Below are 20,608 nucleotides of genomic sequence, written 5' to 3'. Positions count from 1 at the left end.
GTTTCAGCTCCCTTCATCTTGTTTTTCATTTCTTCTTCATGGTTGTATTAAGGCAACCTCCCCCCCCCAAACCCTGGTTGCATGAAACACTGTGAGTAATAGTTGATTGATAATTGGTGTGAATGATTACTTCCTCACTACAACAAACACTATGCAATTCACTTGCTTTCCTACCAGAAACTGCGACTATGACATATTTGGAAAGAATGAGACATGTAGGAGCAGTCATCAGATTGTATGTCATATATAAAAATCCAGACAAGAGTATACTATTCTATCATTAGATGCTAGATAATTTTAAAGATATTTTAAAGTATCTTGAATACTGTCTACATTTAACTATTCAAAAAATGCAGCAATGTACTTTAGCAATTTCCTTTCTTGGGATAATATAAATGCAGTTTAGAAAGTAAAGAATCCTGATCACTATTGCCATAACCCAGCATAGACAATGTCTTGATTAGGGTTTCCATATCTGGGGTTGCAAGAATCCAGGTAAACATTAGATACTAGATTCATTTCTACACTCCCTGGGACCATCTAATGCTAGTCCATTTTTGCTCCAGCTCAGTCATGGATGTTCTAACCATGAAGAGTCCAAGTGTTTTTTAACTTTGAAGGGTCCAAGTGAATTTCCAAGAAGTTTTTCAGGCCAAGCATCTTTACAAAAAGATGTCATACCAATCAGTTGGGTTTTAAAATCTAATATAATTCAAATGTATGGCTACAGCTTTTATAACTCATTCCTCTATACCTAATATCCCACAGCCTTTCAATCCAGTTTGATATGTTGAAGCAAAAAGAAAGCACCCTGTCATACCTTTTCTCACTGTCCACAGGACATTCTAGGTTATTAATCATCACTTTCCGTGTGCCTCCCACAAAAAGGTTTTGTCCTCGGATAAAGATCTCTGTTCCTCCAGCCATTGGACCATAGGCAGGGTGAATAGAAGTTATGTTTGGCTGCTGTTGAGGGTGAATAGCACAAACAGTGACACAGTGCTCATTGCTTTGATATAGCCAATTATTGGAACATACTCTGATTATAAACAATGTTATTATTAAAAGCATTGAATATACCTATATTTGTTCCTGCACATTAATGTTCAGATACATATTACATCAAATAACCTTACATTTTCTGCAACTCACTGAAGTTCTCATTCAACAGTGCAGCAGCATCTGTATGCAAATTATGCATAAGCACATCCCAAACAAATATCCTCTAATGTCCTACAAGTATTCCTTATACAGTGTTGAACTATTTGTTGAACATTCAATTTTCTCATGCATGTTTTATTTCCATCTTCCTATACTCTGCTCTTAATCTAGCAACTAACCTTCAACTCCATATTCACACACCTCCTATTTTCCCCCACAACAAAAACTCTATCACGTGCTTGGGCTAAAAGAGAGCAACTGATAGGGGGTGTACAGAAGAGAGTTTTGCTCTCTAGCTGATCATTTTAAAATGTATGATAGTGAGAAAATTTATCGCATGCTGTTGATTTAGAGAAAGCACATGATAAAGGCTGGAACTCTGTAATGTTTTGTGTGAATATGGAGTTGAAGGTTAGTTGCTAGATTAAGAGCAGAGTATAGGAAGATGGAAATAAAACATGCATGAGAAAATTGAATGTTCAACAAATAGTTCAACACTGTATAAGGAATGCTTGTAGGACATTAGAGGATGTTTGTTTGGGATGTGCTTATGCATAATTTGCATACAGATGCTGCTGCACTGTTGAATGAGAACTTCAGTGAGTTGCAGAAAATGTAAGGTTATTTGATGTAATATGTATCTGAACATTAATGTGCAGGAACAAATACCAAACAGCTATGTTTAGTGAAGGAAATGGCAAATGAAGGCAAATTATATATAAATGGAGAAAAAAATGGAGCAAACAGATATACTTTGGTAGTACTGTATATTAAAGATAGAAAACTGGATGGATAAATTTTAAAATGTGCAAATGCTGATATATCAGGTGACAGTATGTCATCTGTTAAGAGCAATGATGGTTAATTCAAAGAGGTAAAATGACTGGTTGTAAGAATGCCCTCCTGTTCACTCTATTTTATGGAACCTGTATATGTCATGGGAAACTTAAGAGTAAATTAAATACAACGGAAAAGGGATACTTAAGAAACATGTAAGGTAAAACAAGAAGAGTCATAAATGAATGGATGCTGAATAATTGTGGGCTAAATAAAAAAATCTATTGGCCTTCCTGAAAGCCCTTAAAACCCAGTTCTGCCATTGAACCTGGAGATCTCATCTCTCTCCTGAAGTTTCAGAAAAGCCTTGAAAACCGTGCTCTGGTACCAGACCTAGGGTTGATATTTCCATTTTATATACTGTATTTATAGACACAGGTTTGCCTCACTTGAATTCAACAATCCAGATGACAAACTCATGGAACTTTTCTGTATCTGTCTTGTTAAGACAAGTTGGAACTACCAAGTGTAAAATTGGCCTTGCTTTAAAGAGAGTTTAGAAGTCCCAAATTCCCATCAAATTCTAATCTGGGCAAATCAAAATCTTATTTGAACAAACAAAGTCTGTTAAAGTTTGTAGAAGCTTTAAGTTACATTAAATCTTCTGCACATGTCCACTGATGGTTTACAGTCAAGAAGTTATAGTTTTGAGCAATTTTGGATAAAATTATAGGTAAATGCAGAAATTCTGCAGTGTCAACACCCACCATTCCCAGGCAGCATGTCTAACAGGCATTATGGGAATGATAGTTTAAAATGTTGAGGCCAGAAGTTCCATCTATTTTTTTTCTCCACTGGCCTGTATCTACATCTGCTACAGAGTTTAACATTATCCATTACCGGACGTCAGTGCATATCAGAAAGTATTTATTACATTAATGGAAATTTATTGTAAGAATATTAGCAGATGCTCAAGGAGTAATTATATTAAACTCACCATAAATATAAAGCCACTGAGGATTGAGGAGCCAGTGATGTAAAATGGGCTTGCTTTAGCTTCTATAATGGTCAGATTAATCTGTTGTGGTTCCATGATCTTCTCAATCCCCTTTGGTGACAATGTGCAGACAAGAACTTCAGCGAAATCCTTCCACTTTGGCACTTCGCTATACCTGGAAAGCAAGTAGTGTGAAGATAGGACAAGGAAAATACTGATTATGATAAGCTGTTACAATCTAAGGATTTTTCAGCATCAAGTAATGATGCCCTTTTCATGAACTGTCTACTATTAATTAGTAACTAACCTTGACCTTAGTCTAACATTACTAACTTTGGAATGATGTAGAAATAGCAGGAAGGTCACCTCTTTCCATTCCTAGCTGGCACCAGGAATGTACCATTTGACTCTTGTGAAAAGGAACAACTTCACAGAACAGAATGCTGGATATAGAAAACTGAACAGCCTGTAGTAGAGCACGGTGGTCGTAAGCCATTCTTTCTTTGAAAACACTATTGCTCCATGTAGTCATTATAAATCCTGACTGACAATACATTTCCCACATCAAACATGCCCACAACCTTAGAGCCATGGATCCACCCACTAAAACTCTACATATTATATGTAGGGCCATCCTTTTGAAAGAAGGCATACAAGTTTACCTCATCATTGGTTTCTTGTTTTATTCTGTTTTTTATTGAGGTCAACACTTACTACAGTGTACTGGGTCATAGAGGGTTACCTCTTAACAATTCTTTGCACTTTTAGCAAACAGTAAAAACTGCTACTCATTTCCGCTCTGGGAAAATTGCCAGTGTGTAACCTCTGACACAAAGAAATGTCTCCTGGCCTGATTTCCACATGAGAACTATAAGGCTGCTCTTGCACTGCAACATAAAGCTTGTGACTTCAACTCATAACCACTTCCAGGCAGAGATATTTAAGAGAGTAAATTCCAGAAAATTTCTTTTCCTATCCCAATTTCGCCTTTTGTATATGTGCACATAAACAGATAAAAATGAGCAAAAATGCATACTTGTTTTAAAAAGTGCATCCTTAAAAGGTGCACGTATTTATTCTTTTGAAATGTTTTGCTTCATAACTGAAAGAATACAGATGCACTGGAAGAGACAACAGGAAGAAAGTGGATAAGACAAAAAGGAAAAGATGCAAGACTATGCTGACTGAAGGGAGCTGTACGTAATGTTCCCTCCTCCCATTTTCTCCCTCAGCAAAAGAAGCAGGAGATAGGTTGGGCTGAGAATGACTGGCCCAAATTTTCCCAATGAACTTCCATGGCTGAAGGGGGGAGGGGCTAAAAAAATGGGTCCCTCTGGTCCTAGTTGAACACCTTCAACTATTATACCGTGGAGTATATGAGCCGTGATGGCGCAGTGGTTAGAATGCAGTACTGCAGGCTAATTATGCTGCCAGTTCGGCAGTTTGAGTCTCACTGGCTCAAGGTTGATTCAGCTTTCCATCCTTCCGAGGTCAGTAAAATGAGGACCCAGATTGTTGGGGACAATATTATGCTGACTCTGTAAACTGCTTAGAAAGGGCTGTAAAGCACTGTGAAGCAATATATAAGTCTAAGTGCTGTTGCTATTGCTATACCATACTGTCTATGGAGACTCTCAGTCATCCAGGTATGGTTGTCCCAAGAAGGCTCCACACATTTGCACTTCTCAGGTGACCCTGAGGACACGGGTAAACCTCCAAAAAGGTTTCAACAACTCTCTAAAAGAATGCAAATGACCAGCTGTCTGCAAGCAATATAAATCCTTCCACTCCCCACCATCTAGTCAGAGCTGAAGAAGCTTCTTGCATGAGAAGCGAAACGTCTTCAAAAGAAACACAAGAAAGTCCAGTTGCCTCCTGAAAAAGGCCCCTTTGAGGCTATACCACACTGATTCTCTTGTTGGCTTTTATATTCTACACTCTTCAGTGCACTCAATGAGATCCTGGATGTTTTAGATTAATAAATTTAAAAAAAAAACAGTTATGTTTTATTTATACTGCACTTCCTATCTAATGGTGCTTGGGGCATTATGAAGAAAACACCACACACCCAATAAAAGCCCATTAAAACTGAGCGGCTGCGAAATTGTCATAATGAGTGGAAAGACAGACTCACACCTCCAGGGCAGATATGCACAGCTCTGCCTCTTCCAGCCCCTGTCCTTTTGCAGAGAATCCAGGGGCTTTATTTTGTCAAGGAAAATATGGCAGACTTCTCACAGCCATGGTAACATGGTAGCAGAAACGTATCATGGCACAAGTTGCTCTGCCCTAACGTCTGAGCCTGGGTGTCCACAAGGGAAGCAAGGAAAAGCCAGTGTCGACATACGTAACACCATCATGCAAAGGGTGCAACTTTCGCACTTGCATCAGACTTCAAGATGAAAGCACACAATTGTGTCATTTGACGCCACTATGCACATGCTGTCATTATGACATCCTCATGGCTTGTGATGGATGCCACTCTACCAAACTCTAGTCTGGCCCAGGGACAAGCCCTGTGACAGATTCTCCTTGGGGAATTAACATAGAAATTTTAGAAAAGGTAAAACATTTCAGAAAAGGAAAATGTGGATTCCCTGGATTCATTTTCCCTCCTGACAAGTGAAGACGTTATGCAATAGTTGACACACAATACCCATCTCCATGTTTTATTTCCCCCCCCACTTTTCCCATGTATGTATGCATGAAGCAAATCTGAAGAAATTCTTTTGTGAGTGTTGATGTATGAGCCTAAGCATGGGACCGAGTTAGGCAGAAACCGAGTGGGGAGAAAGGAGGGAGGCAGATTTTCTTCTTACCGGTTTGCTAAGCTCTCTTCAAGTAGCACCGAGCAGGTCTTCTGTCCTACTGTAATCAAGTAGTCCCCAGGGCTTGGGCGTGAGCCAGCAGTGCCAGAGAAATATGGACGAGATTGAAACCCCTTGCCGCAGAGAGTCAGCTTGGTGCTGCCATACAGAGGTGCGTTTCTGGGATGAAACTGGGAAAGCAGATAATAATTATCACCAAGATTATCAACGACCAGAGCAGAAACAGCCCTAAAATCTCACTATCTCCTGCTGAAACGTTAAATAGTATGCCTCAAATTCAGTTGTAAGCAGCAGCCAAAAGGGCAGGCATATTTCTGCACAGAGAGAATGTCCAGGGGAAATGACAAACTGTCTCCATATACCCTGCCCATCCAGCTGTTGCGAAAGCTGGGCTTATGATGCAATTCACTGGAGGACACTCTGCAATTATCACTTGTAATGGGGTAAGCTTGCATTAGTAAAACAAAACCAAACCGGAAAGGTTCAATTTGATGCAGATAAAAATCGTGACCCAAGTTATTTTTGGCCATATCCCAGGCCAAAAACGACAACTATGTATTTTTAAAGACAGGCTAGTATCAATGCTACTGCAGATCAAACCAGCAAGAAATGACTATGCAAAGGAACTGCTGATTAGTCACGGAACAGACTTTAAACAAGGATGTTTTCCCTCCTGCCCTGATTGCTGCACACGCATGAGTGTCAACATAGTCCCACCTGAATTTGAATTCTATTGCTACATTCAAAATAAATTCTCAAAATTTAGTTCCACATAAAAGAATATTTATCTTTAGATTTATATAAAAAGGTTAGCTGTACAAAGCAACAAAAAGTACAAATCATGTTATGATATTTTTTATCACTCTATTTACCATATTTAAGAAATATACAAATGATCTAGACATTTCAATGGTTTCCTCTATTGCACAGTTTAAATAATTTAGCCAATGGGTCCTTCACAATTACTGTATATGATATGTGAAAATGAAAGTTTACTTGATTAAAGTATGTTTGGCTAAATATTAACTCATCTTATTACAGACTACGACTAGTGGCGCAGACAGATAACCTACAGAAAAATCGCTTGAAACCAACTAGCAAAAGCTGTATCCATGTAACAATCTATTAGTGCACAGTACCCCTCTGTTGGTGCACAGCCTATTTTCAAATAGCCACTGAGCCCTAACTCTTTTTTGGTACTTGGAAAGACACAACTACAGTTATAATTTCCTATTGCCTGCCAAGGAAAAGTCAACACCAAGACTCATTTGTTTTTATGACTGCAATCCATTGGCAGCAATGATTATTTCTCACGTAATAGGCAAACTCCTACAAGTTCCTAAAAGATGTAATGATTATGAATGTAACCTCAGGATAAGCAGAAAGTTGGCCAAGTTTGTGGATGAAGCTGTACTATTCAAATGTCAAAAAACACATCTGATTATGAAAACTTCCAAGAAGGATCTATTTAAACTAGTACAAAGAATCCTAATTTCACAAATGCACTGATGGAATCTGAAGTATCTGTAAATACCCCGGAAAATGATTTTGGAAGTCAAGATGGATTTTGTAATGAAAATGTCAATTTCATGTGCAGCAGTTGTGAAAAGAATTAGATTCTTTTAGATTAGATTAGATTAGATTAGATTAGATTAGATTAGATTAGATTAGATTAGATTAGATTAGATTAGATTATTAGGAAAAAAGTCTGAAAACAGAAAAGTCAGCACTCCCATGGCTTTATAGAAATCTATAAAATATGGTATGCTCATATCTGAGATAGTGTATACAATTCTAGTGGTAACTTTTGAAAAACATTGCCAAAGAGCCGGAAAAAGTGCAGAAGAGGGCAATCAGAATGATTGTCTGCCTTAACAGAAGAGATTAGAAGGTTTGGGACTCTTTGGAAAAAAAGTGGACTGAGCAGGAACACAACTGAAATCATGCACTGTCTTAAGACATTAGGACCAGTGAAAATGATTAGAAGATTCAGAATAGACATGAAAAAGCGTTTTTTTTTTCCAGACAGTGCATAATTATTCTAACACAAGATATCGGAATGGCCACTAACTCGAATGGCTTTAAAAGGAATTGGATAAATTCATGGAGGACGACTCTATCAGGAGTTCAAGACTAAGAGATCAAAGTTGTCTTCAGGCTGTTGGCAGAGTACTTCCAAATGCTAGTTGTAATGAGAGAGGAATACAGTATATCTCTATCTTCTATCTATGAACATCACAGAGGCTGGACAAAGTTAGGCAGAACTTGGATTGATTCTGTTGTATGTTCTATTGTTAAGAAAATTGTCATTGTTATTAAGAAAAGCTTAATTTTTACAAAGCTTATGAATTTTTATACCTTACATTAATGAAGAGTCCATTACATAGCATTTGATACTTTACTGTTGGGAAACGCCCAGCCAGACAGGAAGGAGGGATCAAGGAGGGAATTAGTCTTGAGATCCAGGACTGACTCAACCCCCTCCCCCCCTGCCCAATATCCACTGAACCTTATCTATTTCTTCCCAAGGGAAGGCAAACAGTCTGGGGAGATTAATGCCAGGCGCAGGTGACCAGATCCATACATGCAGATTTCAAGCTAACTCCTATATTATAGGCAGTATACAATCAAGGAGTTAGCTTGAACTCTACACATGATGGATTTGGTCACTTACACCAGACACTTACATTGTTTATTTTATACCTTATATTTAGTAAAACAAACTATCTCCTTTAACAAAGATACAGAAGATCTACAATGTACTAGAGTCAACTGTGGCAGAAGCGAAAGTGGAGGGAATACAGAGAGAAGATAAAGGTTCTTTGCATACATCAGTGAGGACTGGAGGGCAGCTCTCTTGATTCCACCGTTTCTTGCATTCCTCCTGACGAGTACATGAATCTCCACACCAGCCACACTGCATGAAACGCTCTGCTTTCAGGCAGCTGAGGCATGTTAGGAAATGCAGGCAGCCTGGACCAGTTTGGTTTACCTGGAATACCTGCAAAATGGACAAAAAAATCAAGATAAATGATAAAAGAACTAACAGTCTTTTCCACAGCCCTGATTGGGGCTAATGCCCCAATCTACGAAAATGTTTTTATATTCCATCAGCCATATTCACAGAATGACTTGTAGCAGAAGTAAAATATTTAAAATGTAAATACAATTTACATTTACAGAGGCATTCCTTAAATATATATCTGGCATGCTCCCTGCCTATAGCTTGAATCAAGATAGTGGAGACATTGTATAGGGTTGAAGATAATCCAAGCTTGAGTAAAAAATGGCCATGAGTTCTCTACAATTCTACCCAGAACATGGCTGAAATATTAATTGGCAGTAGATCTACAATAGAAATGGTTCTCTGGATTAAACAGATCTGTTTTGGGACCAGATCAACGCTTCAACACCTCATGCCACTTCCAGTTCAGAAAATATATTTCCGGAAACTTCAAACTACTTCTAGAATGGGTAGTTTGGAAGGAGATTCTACATGGTTTGGAGGAAAATGGAATATTCTGGAATTCTCTATGATGTTCCATCCTTTCTTATGTATGAATTCAATCATTATGATCCTGAGGTGGAAGACACCTTCCATCTTAATGTAATAAACAAGGTCCTTTTCTTTCTGAAAAGGTAACATTAAGCAAGGCAATAACAATAGCAACAACAAAAGTTTAGAGTAGGTTCAGGAAGCAAACAAGAGGATTTTCCTGAACTACATTCTGAACTAGTACAGAAAACCTCTGTCAATAGGTTTTGCTGAACTTACATATTAGGCACTGAATCTAGACACTAACAGCCTTTTGCTTGTAATGTAAAATCAATGCATCTTCTGAATAATCCTCCTCCTCCCAGAAATAAAAGAATCAATAATCCTACATGGTATGTCTCAGTCCAAAGCAGACTCAGTCTCCCTTGAGAACCCAACATGCCTCACCTCATTTCCTGTGGCAAAGAACAAAGAGTGATGCAGCCTGCCAATTTCTCTCAGGACTGGCAGTTTCTCTCCCAAAGAGAAGTTGGCCATTTCAGCTTTGTAGAAACTGGATCCATCAAGAACCATCTAGAAATATATAGACATACACATGTACGCACATAGAGAAATTTCCGTCAAGAGTTCTCCATTAGAGATTGTGATTATAAAAGAGTGTTGTGACTACATTTCCAAATTTATCTGTGGTCTCTGCTCAGAAGCATGGGAAACTGAAAATACAGTTCTTCCTGTCACTACAAATTCAATTTCCAACAACCCTAATTTAATTGCTAGCAACCATTTTCCATGCATTTAATAATTTACTTTTTTCTGATCCATGAAGATTTTAATTCAATAGCAACTTGAAAAGACAATTTTTCTGAATATTCAATTCAATAGCAATCTGTCTGAAAAGTCTACAGGGACCACAAGATAGGATCAAGGAGATAATATAGGCAACCTGGAAATTTCAGATTGTGCCCTCCTAATAGAAACATTTGTGATAAACCCATTGTATATGGCAAAAAGCAGCAGCTTTAACTAACCTGTAAAACACGTCCTTCAGATGTGCCTAAATGAGCCACAGTAAGTTCTCCTATTGCAGTTACAAAGATAGAGGTTAGCAATACATCAGACATTCGTCCTTGCAGAAGATCCAATTTGAAACCATCCATGGCAATAAAAGTAGGTTTCTTCAAGCAGCTGACGTCCACCACTGGGGCTGAGAAATTCATCTGCCATGACAAACAGACCATTAGATATAAAAAGAAACAGGGCTCATACAGGGTTGATTTTGTGTAGAAGAGGCTGTTAGAATCAGAGTCTTATGTGAAAGAAGGATACCTCCTGGATATGGAATTCCTCACATATTTTATCTGTTGGGATTCCCAATTTTATCTATTATACTCCAATGCCACTTCTGTAAAGGCCAGGGAAGGTACACACACTTGAACTTCTAATTATTCTGGAAGGCTACACCAGTGAGGAAGTAATAAAGATCAAGTCTAGAATTTTTCAAATTGGGTTTTGTGGAAGAACAGGGCTCCACAATCACTTGAAGAGATTCCACGAGACACTAAAAACAATTTAAAATGTACCAGTCTTGGATACACATTCAGTCATATGCTCCCACTTCAGTACTGCTCTTCCCATTTCATTGGCTGTACATAATCAGCCTTTGCAATCAGTCCATACAAGAGGTACCAGCTAGTTATCTCTAACCATCAGTCAAAACTTGTCTTCCCAAGTTGTTATTTTCTTCTGTTCAATCATGTTTGATTCTTGGAGACTGCCCGGACAAGTCTCTGCAATTCTCCTCCTAAAACTCAACTTCCTGCCTTCCTCCCAATTCAAACAAACATCTCCCCAGGTAGCCCATACTTTCTGAAGGATTAGGCTGAGAACCTAACCAAAATAATTAGGCCTAGTGATTACTACCCTTTCCTCCTTCTCCACATTGGGATGAATGACACAACAAAGAACCTGAGTACAATAGTGAGAGATTACATACAACTAGGCAATAAAGTTAAGAAGCTAGGAGCACAAGTACTATTCTCAACCGTACTCCCAGCGAAAGGCCAACACCCATTGAGGGAAAAAAGAATTCTAGAAATAAACCACTGGCTACGGTCACTTGTCTGAGATGGTATATAGCAGTGATGGCGAACCTTTTAGAGACCGAGTGCCCAAAAACTGGCCCCCATCCCCGCTCCACCACCTGCCCCACCCCCACCCCACCTGCCCGCAGGGCCACTCACCGCCTCCAGGGCCCACCGCAGATCGCCCAGGCAGCCCAGCAGCACCATGGCAGCCACACCCTCTGCCTGCACCCCGCAGCATCAACTGCGTGATGGGGCGTGAGGGCAGAGTCTTGTCTACGCTGCCTGGCTGCCATGTCCTTGGCTGCGCTGCTCCGCGTGGGCCATGTTCGGGGGCAACTCTCCTCCAGAGGGGCTGCTGGTGAGGAGGGGTTTGCGGGGGGAGGCAAGGCTGGGGCAACGGCACATGTGCCCACAGAGAGGGCTCCGAGTGCCGCCTCTGGCACGTGTGCCATAGGTTCGCCACCACTGGTATATACTGTAGGTTCTCCTGCTTGAGCTGGGGGCTGGACTAGAAGGCCTCCAAGGTCCCTTCCAGTTCTGTTCTGTTCTGTTCTATTCTATTCTATTGATTTGAAAGCAGTGAGAGCTACAAATCTGTTAGGAGTTTCTAACTTGCTTAGGAGCAGAAAAACAATCATGGTGAGGCCATTTGTCCATTTTTTGCATTCTACATTGTAGTTTATATTTACATGAATACACATGCACATCCCTAAAAGGTCTCCTTAATTATCAAGATGGCATCCTATACAAATCTACTTAGAATTATGAGCTGAGTAAGAATTAATAAAGAAATTTAGAACTGCACTGCTTGGCTGCAGCGCATATGGGCCTCTAAATTCTTTGGAGTGGGAGTTCCTTTGAAGTAAACATACATGAGAATTTTGCTTACAGTATGCAGGAAGGCAAATATAACAAAGCTGGGCTAAAGAGGCTTAAGCCAGGCATTCATAATGGAGAAAAAAAATAACTTGTCTAGTTTTATGTCCGCTAGCTTATGAATTATTATTGGGGTATTAGACCTAAAAATATTTAGACATGAATCACTAAAAGTGGTATAACTGCAGTCAGAAACCCCCAAGTGAAAAATGGAAAAAGCTAAATGAATTCTAATACTACTGGCACTGCTGCTGCTTCTCATGGCACAAATTTTGAGAAAAGATGCTCGAGCAGAAGTAAGAAACTGAAATATGATCAAAGCTTTATCCATTTTGATTTTATATGGTTTGACAAGAAAAGTGAATTAAATGTACAATGTGTTGAAAATGAGCAAGTACAAGCAAAATTATAAAGACATCTGGAAAGCAAACATTCCCAAGATGATGACGACGACGACGACGACGACGACGACGACGACAACAACAACAACAACAACAACAACAATAATAATAATAATAATAATAATAATAATAAAGTTGGAAGGTAACTTGGAGGTCATCTAGTCCAACCCCCTGCTCAGGCAGGAAACCCTATACCATTTCAGACAAATGGCTGTCCAGTCTCTTCTTAAAAACTTCCAGTGTTGGAGCATCACTGCTTCTGGAGGCAAGTTGTTCCACTGATTAATTGTTCTAACTGTCAGAAAAATTTTCCTTGGTTCTAGGTTGCTTCTCTCTTTGGTTAGTTTCCATCCGTTGCTTCTTGTCCTGCCTTCAGATGCTTTGGAGAATGGCTTGACTCCCTCTTCTTTGTGGCAACCCCTGAGATATTGGAACACTGCTATCATGTCACCCCTCGTCCTTCTCTTCATTAAACATACCCAATTCCAGCAACCATTCCTTATATGTTTTAGCCTCCAGTCCCTAATCATCTTTGTTGCTCTTCTCTGTACTCTTTCTAGAGTCTCAACATCTTTTTTACATCGTGGTGACCAAAACTGGATGCAGTATTCCAAGTGTGGCCTTACTAAGGCATTGTAAGGTGGTATTAATACTTCACGTGATCTTGATTCTATCCTTCTGTTAATGCAGCCTAGCACTGTGTTGGCTTTTTTGGCAGCTGCAGCACACTGCTGGCTCATATTTAAGTGATTGTCCACTAGGTCCAAGATCCCTCTCATAATTACTACTATTGAGCAAGCTACCTATACCAGGGGTAGGCAACCTTGGCTCTTTTATGACTTGTGGACTTCAACTCCCAGAATTCTTCAGCCAGCTTTGCTGGCTGAGGAATTCTGCGAGTTGAAGTCCACAAGACATAAAAGAACCAAGGTTGCCTACCCCTGACCTATACCATACCTGTACATTTGGTTTTTCTTGGCCAAATGTAGAACCTTACTTTTTTCACCATTGAATTTCATTTTGTTAGATAGTGCACAGTGTTCAAGTCTGTCCAGATCCTTCTGTATCTTAAGCCTATCTTCTGGAGTGTTGGCTATTCCTGCCAGCTTGGTGTTGTCTGCAAATTTGATGAATTCCCCATCTATCCCCTCGTCCAAATCGTTGATGAAGATGTTGAAGAGCATTGGGCCCAGAACAGAGCCCTGGGGCACTCCAGTACACACGTCCCTCCATGTAGATGCGGTCCCATTGAGGACCACACGCTGAGTACGGCTGGTCAGCCAGCTACGAATCCATCTGGTGGTGATGCTGTCTAACCCACATTTTTCTATCTTATCAAGTAGTAGGTTGCGATCTATTTTATCAAATGCCTTACTGAAGTCCAAATAAATTATATCCACAGCATTCGTCTGATCCACTAATTTTGTCACTTGGTCAAAGAATGCAATAAGATTTGTCTGGCATGATCTGTTTTTGACAAACCCATATTGGCTTTTAGTAATGACTTTGTTTGCCTCTAGGTGTTCGCTGATTCGTTGTTTGATTATTTTTTCCAGAATCTTCCCAGGTATTGAGGTCAGGCTGATAGGTCTGTAATTTTCTGGATCCATTTTTTCCCTTTTTTGAAGATGGGAACTACATCAGCTCTTTTCCAGTCCTCTGATAGTTCCCCAGTGCTCCAGGATCTTTGAAAAATATAGTTCAGTGGTTCTGAGATCACATCTGCCAGTTCCTTGAGAACCTTGGGGTGTAATCCATCTGGACATGGCGATTTGAACTCGTCTAGGCTGGACAGGTGCTCACTTACCATTTTCTTGCCTATCTTAACTTGTGCTTCTATTCTGTTTTTTATGGCACTATTTTTGATAGGTTGGTCTGATTGTTCAAAAACAGATACAAAAAGAGTTAAACAGTTCTGCTTTCCCCCCTGTGTGTTCCATTTGTAGGTTTCATCCCACCATGTTTCCGTAATGGCAACGATATCATATCTGCCCTCATTTACCTGAATTTCTAGTTCATCCTGTTTGCTGTTCATACTCTGTGCATTGATGTATAGACATTTGAGTCCTTTATGACTGATCCTGTGTTTACTTTCTACATAACCTGAGTTGTGGTGTGGTGCCTGAGTTCTCCTGTTTTCTTGCCACCTATTTGGTTAGTGCATTTTGTGTGGCACTCACTATTAAAAGCTTGATTTTGCTTGACAGCAAGGTTGATATTCTTGTACACACACACATCTATGTTACACGCACTGATAGCCCTATAATTTTTAGATTGCCGGGGACAGGGATGTTCTGTATCAATTAACTCACTGTCCCCGCTGTTTAGTTTAAATATTCCTCCAGAAAATCTGTGAATATATTGCCGAATAACTCAGTCCCTTTCTTTGATGGATGCAAACCATCTCTTTTGTACATTTTTTCATTGGAGCAGCTACAGACATCATGATTAATATAACCAAAGCCTTCCCCTTTATACCACTCCTTTAGCCACATATTGAATTCTGCTATACACTGGCCTTTTCCATTTTGCTCCTTATACACTGGTAAAACCTCTGAAAAAGTAAGCCTACAGACTATCCTGCTAAGTTCCTTCCCCAAGCTTTGGAAATCATCCTGCACAGAGAGTACATCTTTTTGGGACAGATCGTTAGTGCCAAGATGTACAAGAGCCTCCAAATCACAGATAAAGATCCAGAGTATTTAGAAAGCAAATATGCAGAACTCTATTTAAAAAAACAGCATTGTATACATTTTTGTGTAGCAACATGAAAAATGCCCCGAACATTGACTTGTTTGGTTAAATATTAAGTTTCCGATTTAAATCTCATTTTGGGCACTACAGAATTTTTTTTTATTAATAGATTCCATGTCCCAAAAATATTTCAAAACATATTTGCATTTGTTATCCTCATAGATCAAAAATGTTGAAGAATGAAGAAACTGTCACTTTTCAGATGAGTGTGACAGTATCATTAATCTAATGCAATGCTGGATGAAATAACTGGAAGTTGCAGTTTATCAGCATTTGGACTGCAACTGATTACCCCCCTTTTTTTAACCTGCTTGTGGCTTTGTTTAAATCTGATCTCAAGAAGACTCCAGTATATCTTAGACCAATTAAAAAACAGCCTCTGCTCTTAGATTTACAACAGACATGTCAAACACAAGGCCCGGGGGCCGGATGCGGCTCGCAAAGTGGTTTCATGTGGCTCGCAAAGCCATCCTGGAAACAGTGAGGGAACGGCCCCCGCTGCCTTGGCCCTGGCCCAGGCCAGCCGGGAGCCAATGTACAATTTTGTGGTGGCCATCTTGGCACTTGCCCCGATGGACCATGCCTTGGCACTTGCCCCGGTCCAACCCCCTTCTGCCACAGACCCTCACATCTGTCCCACTCCTGCCCAGGCCCCCATAGGCACCCTTGATGCGAATGATGTGGCCCACCCAGTAGGCCACACCCACTCCATCCATGCCCACCCAGTAGGCTGCACCCACTCTGGCCACACCCACCCAACCCCCCAAGGGCAATCGCAATGCTGATGGGCCCTCAGTGAAATTGAGTTTGACACCCCTGATTTACAATCTAAAACAATGTCACACATTTATACACACAAGGGTGTGGAAAATTGCTCTGTTTACCATAGCCTGGTAGCTTAAATGTCCTTCATTCATTCTGCTAACCACCAATTTGGTTTAATAACTGCTCAGCTAAGTTCACATAATCTATTAAGTCATAAATCTTGATCTACAAATCATACTGAATGAACTCACACAGCATGCTAAATCAATTCCAAATCACCAAGAGACACAGCCTGGCTTAACGCAATTGTGAGAACCCAATTAATGTCTGATGTTACTGAAATCAACTACATGAAAGGGAACCTTATTATACTCTCTCTGATCAAAGAACATGCCAAGCATAGCCAGATCACCTGAAGAAATGTCCCAGACTGAATGTCTATGACTCAGACTTATACTAAACAATACTAAAGGAATCACCTGGGAGAGGTTGATGAGATCATCTACTATACTGATGGCTAGTGTGAATTCCCCTCTTTGGGACTTATACTTGCCCGAAGAATTTCTCTGTAGAAACTCGGGTGGGGGGGTGTGTTCCCCTTCAAGTGGCTGCCAAAGCTGTGATGCCTCATGGAAGCTTCTTTATAAGCAGCACTGATCAAATATCCTCAATGACTATTACAGTTGGTTTATATTTCCTTTGATAACTCCTGCTTCCTCTTTCTTTTACTTGTTAAGAAAAGTACTTGGTAGGAAACTGAGCAGACTGAATTTGTTTGCCTTGCTTGTGAAATGTACTTGATTACTAGGTGTACTGATTCTCCTGATTGTTCAATAGATTAATGGAAAAACTGAAAAAGTTCCTATCCTAATATTTACAATCTTCATGTGTTCAGCCAGAGGATAGTTAGTTATTGTTTCCCACAAAAGCAGTGGTACCACAGATCCCCTTGAAATATACAATCTGGTGTTTGTGTTTAGCAACTTCAGCAGGTTTGCGCCAAAATATTTGGTTTGCAACTATTTTTCCTAGTTATCCCGTCGACGGTTCCAAAAATGCTGCTAATCATGTCCCAGGGACATTTTCTTCATGGTGTATTTTCTTATGCAGCTAAACCACACATTGATTTCAGTCTTCCACCTTATTCCTGGATTTGTCATTCCTAGCATAAAAAAATAACCAGATGCAGGCAACCCAGCTTACTTTAGCACTGGGCATGCCTGTAAACCTTTAAGCACCTCAACACGTGATCAGGCAGTTACTGGATGCAAAGTATGCAAATCTTAAAAGTAAAAAAAAATATTATGCAAGGTTCTATTATGAAATGGAAAAGACATCTGGAATTTCATTCAGATTTATGAGATGCCAGGATCAAAGCAAGGTGAAAAGTTCAGCCATCCAGTAAAAAGCAGATAAATGACAAATAGGATATAGTGTTGTGTTAATGAAAAACAGAAATTGCAAAAGTATCCCATGAAGACCATTATTCAAACGTAACAGAAGCCACAGTTTCCTACTACAGGAAGTAGCTGAGGCAAACCTTGGGTTTTGACATTCCTGTTTTACCCATCATGCCCTCCTGTTTCACACCCATACATAAGCACCTGCTGCCGAATTTAAATTAAGCACAGTTCTTCATGGTGCACAAATATAGGCATGAGTAGTTTAAGCCAGGGATATATAGACCATGGTTTCTTTAATCCAGGTTTGCCCAAATCATGATCTGTTGTGGGAAAAGACCCAAATGCTTCCAGCTTCTTTTCCATGGAGGATGAATAAAGGAGATGGAACATGCATCGCTCCAAGGCTTGTTGGAACATATTAATAATTACTTCCCCAGCATTTTCTGTTATGGCTGAATCATTGTGTAGGTGGACATGAAATTTCAGATGATCTGCAAAAAGTCCCTAATCTGTAAAAGCCACTAGTCTTTTGTCCCTGTTTTTCCTCACAGTAGAAACAGAAAAATTCCCTCCTATGCATCTGATTTTATTTTTCTTCTTTTTAAAAAAAGCTATGCTTTGGACAAAACCATAGGCAAGAAAAGTTTTTTTGACTTCTTCATCCAGTATTACAACAGTCTGTATCAAAGTTTCATATAATGGATTCATTTCAGGACAAAGGTCTTTTAATATTTACTCTAACAGTTCACCTCATTACAGCATGTAGATTAATAGCATTATGTCACTCTGAGGCAGCCATGTTAAAAATGACTAAGAATTACGTGAATAATTTGACGTTTTGATAAGGTTGTCTTGTGAAAGTATTATACAGGTAGCCCTCGACTTACAACAGTTCATTTACTGACCGTTCAAAGTTACAACAGCACTGAAAAAAGTGACTTATGAGCGTTTTTCACACTTACAACCGTTGCAGCATTCCCATGGTCACGTGATCAAAATTCAGATGCTTGGTAACTGATTCATATTTATGACAGCTACAGTGCCCCGGGGTCATATGATCGCCTTTTGTGACCTTCTGACAAACAAAGTCCATGGGGAAGCCAGATTCATTTAACAATCGTGTTATTAACTTAACAAGTGCAGTGATTCACTTAACAACTGTGGCATGAAAAAGCGTAAAATGGGGCAAAATTCACTTAGTAAATGTTTCATTTAGCAACGAAAATATTGGCCTCAATTGTGGTCAAAAGTAGAGGACTACCTGTAGAAGAAAGTTATTTGTGAAAACCTTGGTTTTCTGAATGCATTTCTTAGAATATCCTCTGCTAGAGGATCATTTCACCTAAACGCTCAGAAGGAGAAGGTGAAGTTACTTTTGGCCATGCAGCCTCTAGTTAGTAGCCCAGCTCTGTTGATTCAATGGCCTCACCTTTTTCTTTGGCTTCTGGAAGGTATGTGCTCTGAATCGTTCTTTGATTGTTTCACACCCACTTGTAAATGTTCCGGGTTTTTTTTTTCCTGTTACCAATTCTAATGACTCAGAATTGATTGTCTGGGGAAGGCAGCTCAAAGGACGAGACAGAAATCTTTCTCTTCCTCTATAATTTCTTCAAAACTTAAGGATCGCCAAATGTCTGCTTGGTAATCTGGACTCCTCAAAAGAAATAGTGAATCTGACCTAACCTGGCAAAGAAAGGGTCCCTCAACTTCACTAATGCTCTCAGTCCCTCAGAAAGGAAAAAGGAAATGTGGGCCTGAAGAGGAAACACAGAGAGAGATGAAAGGATCTTCCCTCCAAAGATCACCCTTGCTGAAGCCTTTGGGGCTTTGTTCCAGGGTTACTTCAGCACATGTTGCAACATGAGTTTTGCATCTCAGTATGGCAACTATAATCGTGAAGGCAAAAGGAATTGGGTGGGTCAGAGATCACATATCATGCTCTCGTTCTTCCTGCAGAATAACTTATGTTGTAACCAGCCTTCCTGACTCTTCACATTCATGCAGCCAGACATCTTTTTTTTCTCCTCACTTGTAAAACTTGCTGCTGCATTTCTTTACCCACAATCTGGCTTAGGCCACTGCTCCCCTCTCCTTAAATTAGGCTGTCATCTATGTGATTCTTGTTATTTGGGGGCCTCATTCACATAGTGTGCTAAGCTGGAATATGTTTTCCTTGTATGGGCTTAGATGAAATGTACTGTATATCTAACCAATTGGAGCTTTTTCGTCAAACCATGATTAAGACTGGCCTAGCACACTGAGAGTTCAGTCTCTATCCGTTTCCCTTTTCGCCCTTCCACATCACATTAGATTTTCTGTTCTTAGGCTTCTGATGTTTTCCTTGAAAGATGCTGTTTCAATTAACTTTTGGTAACTTTTGTTGCCTTTATTGTATCTTTTGCCTATCCTACTGGGTGCTTCTAAATCTTGGTTTCTGGTGTTATCAATTGAAATAGGTTGTGTCTTAATTTCTTGTCAAAATCTATTTCAATTATTAGGATCAGGAGCTTTCGAAGCACCTAGTAAGAATGACAATGCTGCAAACCTATATGAGATCACTGCTGTTCTTCCTTCAAAAACTGAATCAAAACCTATTTTGTTTTACATGTATTTCCAAATGTTTGCAACCCTAACAGTATACCGTTTATATAGGCAAAGCCTCTTCAGATACGCAGCTTCCTTTTGGGGGGAGGACTGATCAAACTAATAATGATATATCATTGTAAGATCACAAGAGTTTTGCTAATGGCTACAGAGAGCTAGTAACTGTAGGGATTAATACATTTTTAGTGTATTTATAAAAACAAATGCCAAATGTTTATGTGAATCATGGTATGAGGTCTGGTTATTTACAGGACCGCCTCTCCCTAAGAATATCTGCCAGTCCTACTAGATTGAATAGATTAGGCACGCTCCCAGATTCCTTCCCTGAAATCCTGCCACGTAGTGTGGGAAGTGTGCTTTTTCCGTGGTTGCCCCTACCTGGAAACCTTCCCCCAGCGCTTCAGTAGACCCCACCACCCTCTTAGCCTTTTGGAAGGCCATCAAGATCTGCCTTTTTACTGA

General features: G+C 39.8%; 1 protein-coding gene across 1 annotated transcript in view; it reads right to left on the bottom strand.

The window, feature by feature from the left end:
* The window catches only part of MST1R (macrophage stimulating 1 receptor), a 55,465-nt gene that overhangs the window by 24,392 nt on the left and 10,465 nt on the right, over window positions 1–20,608 (bottom strand). The window contains exons 3-8 of the mRNA XM_015819422.1: window positions 10,288–10,476; window positions 9,707–9,832; window positions 8,594–8,764; window positions 5,755–5,933; window positions 2,936–3,110; window positions 821–966 (exon numbers count right to left, since the gene is read on the bottom strand). Coding sequence (XP_015674908.1) covers window positions 821–966; window positions 2,936–3,110; window positions 5,755–5,933; window positions 8,594–8,764; window positions 9,707–9,832; window positions 10,288–10,476 — 986 coding nt within the window. The remainder of the gene's footprint in view (window positions 1–820; window positions 967–2,935; window positions 3,111–5,754; window positions 5,934–8,593; window positions 8,765–9,706; window positions 9,833–10,287; window positions 10,477–20,608) is intronic.

This window comes from Protobothrops mucrosquamatus, unplaced genomic scaffold, assembly GCF_001527695.2.
Source record: "Protobothrops mucrosquamatus isolate PMUCROS unplaced genomic scaffold, P.Mucros_1.0 scaffold918, whole genome shotgun sequence".
NCBI classification, from domain to species: domain Eukaryota; kingdom Metazoa; phylum Chordata; class Lepidosauria; order Squamata; family Viperidae; genus Protobothrops; species Protobothrops mucrosquamatus.
Note: the sequence above shows the minus strand (reverse complement) of the source record. Positions and strands in the feature narration are given on the sequence as shown.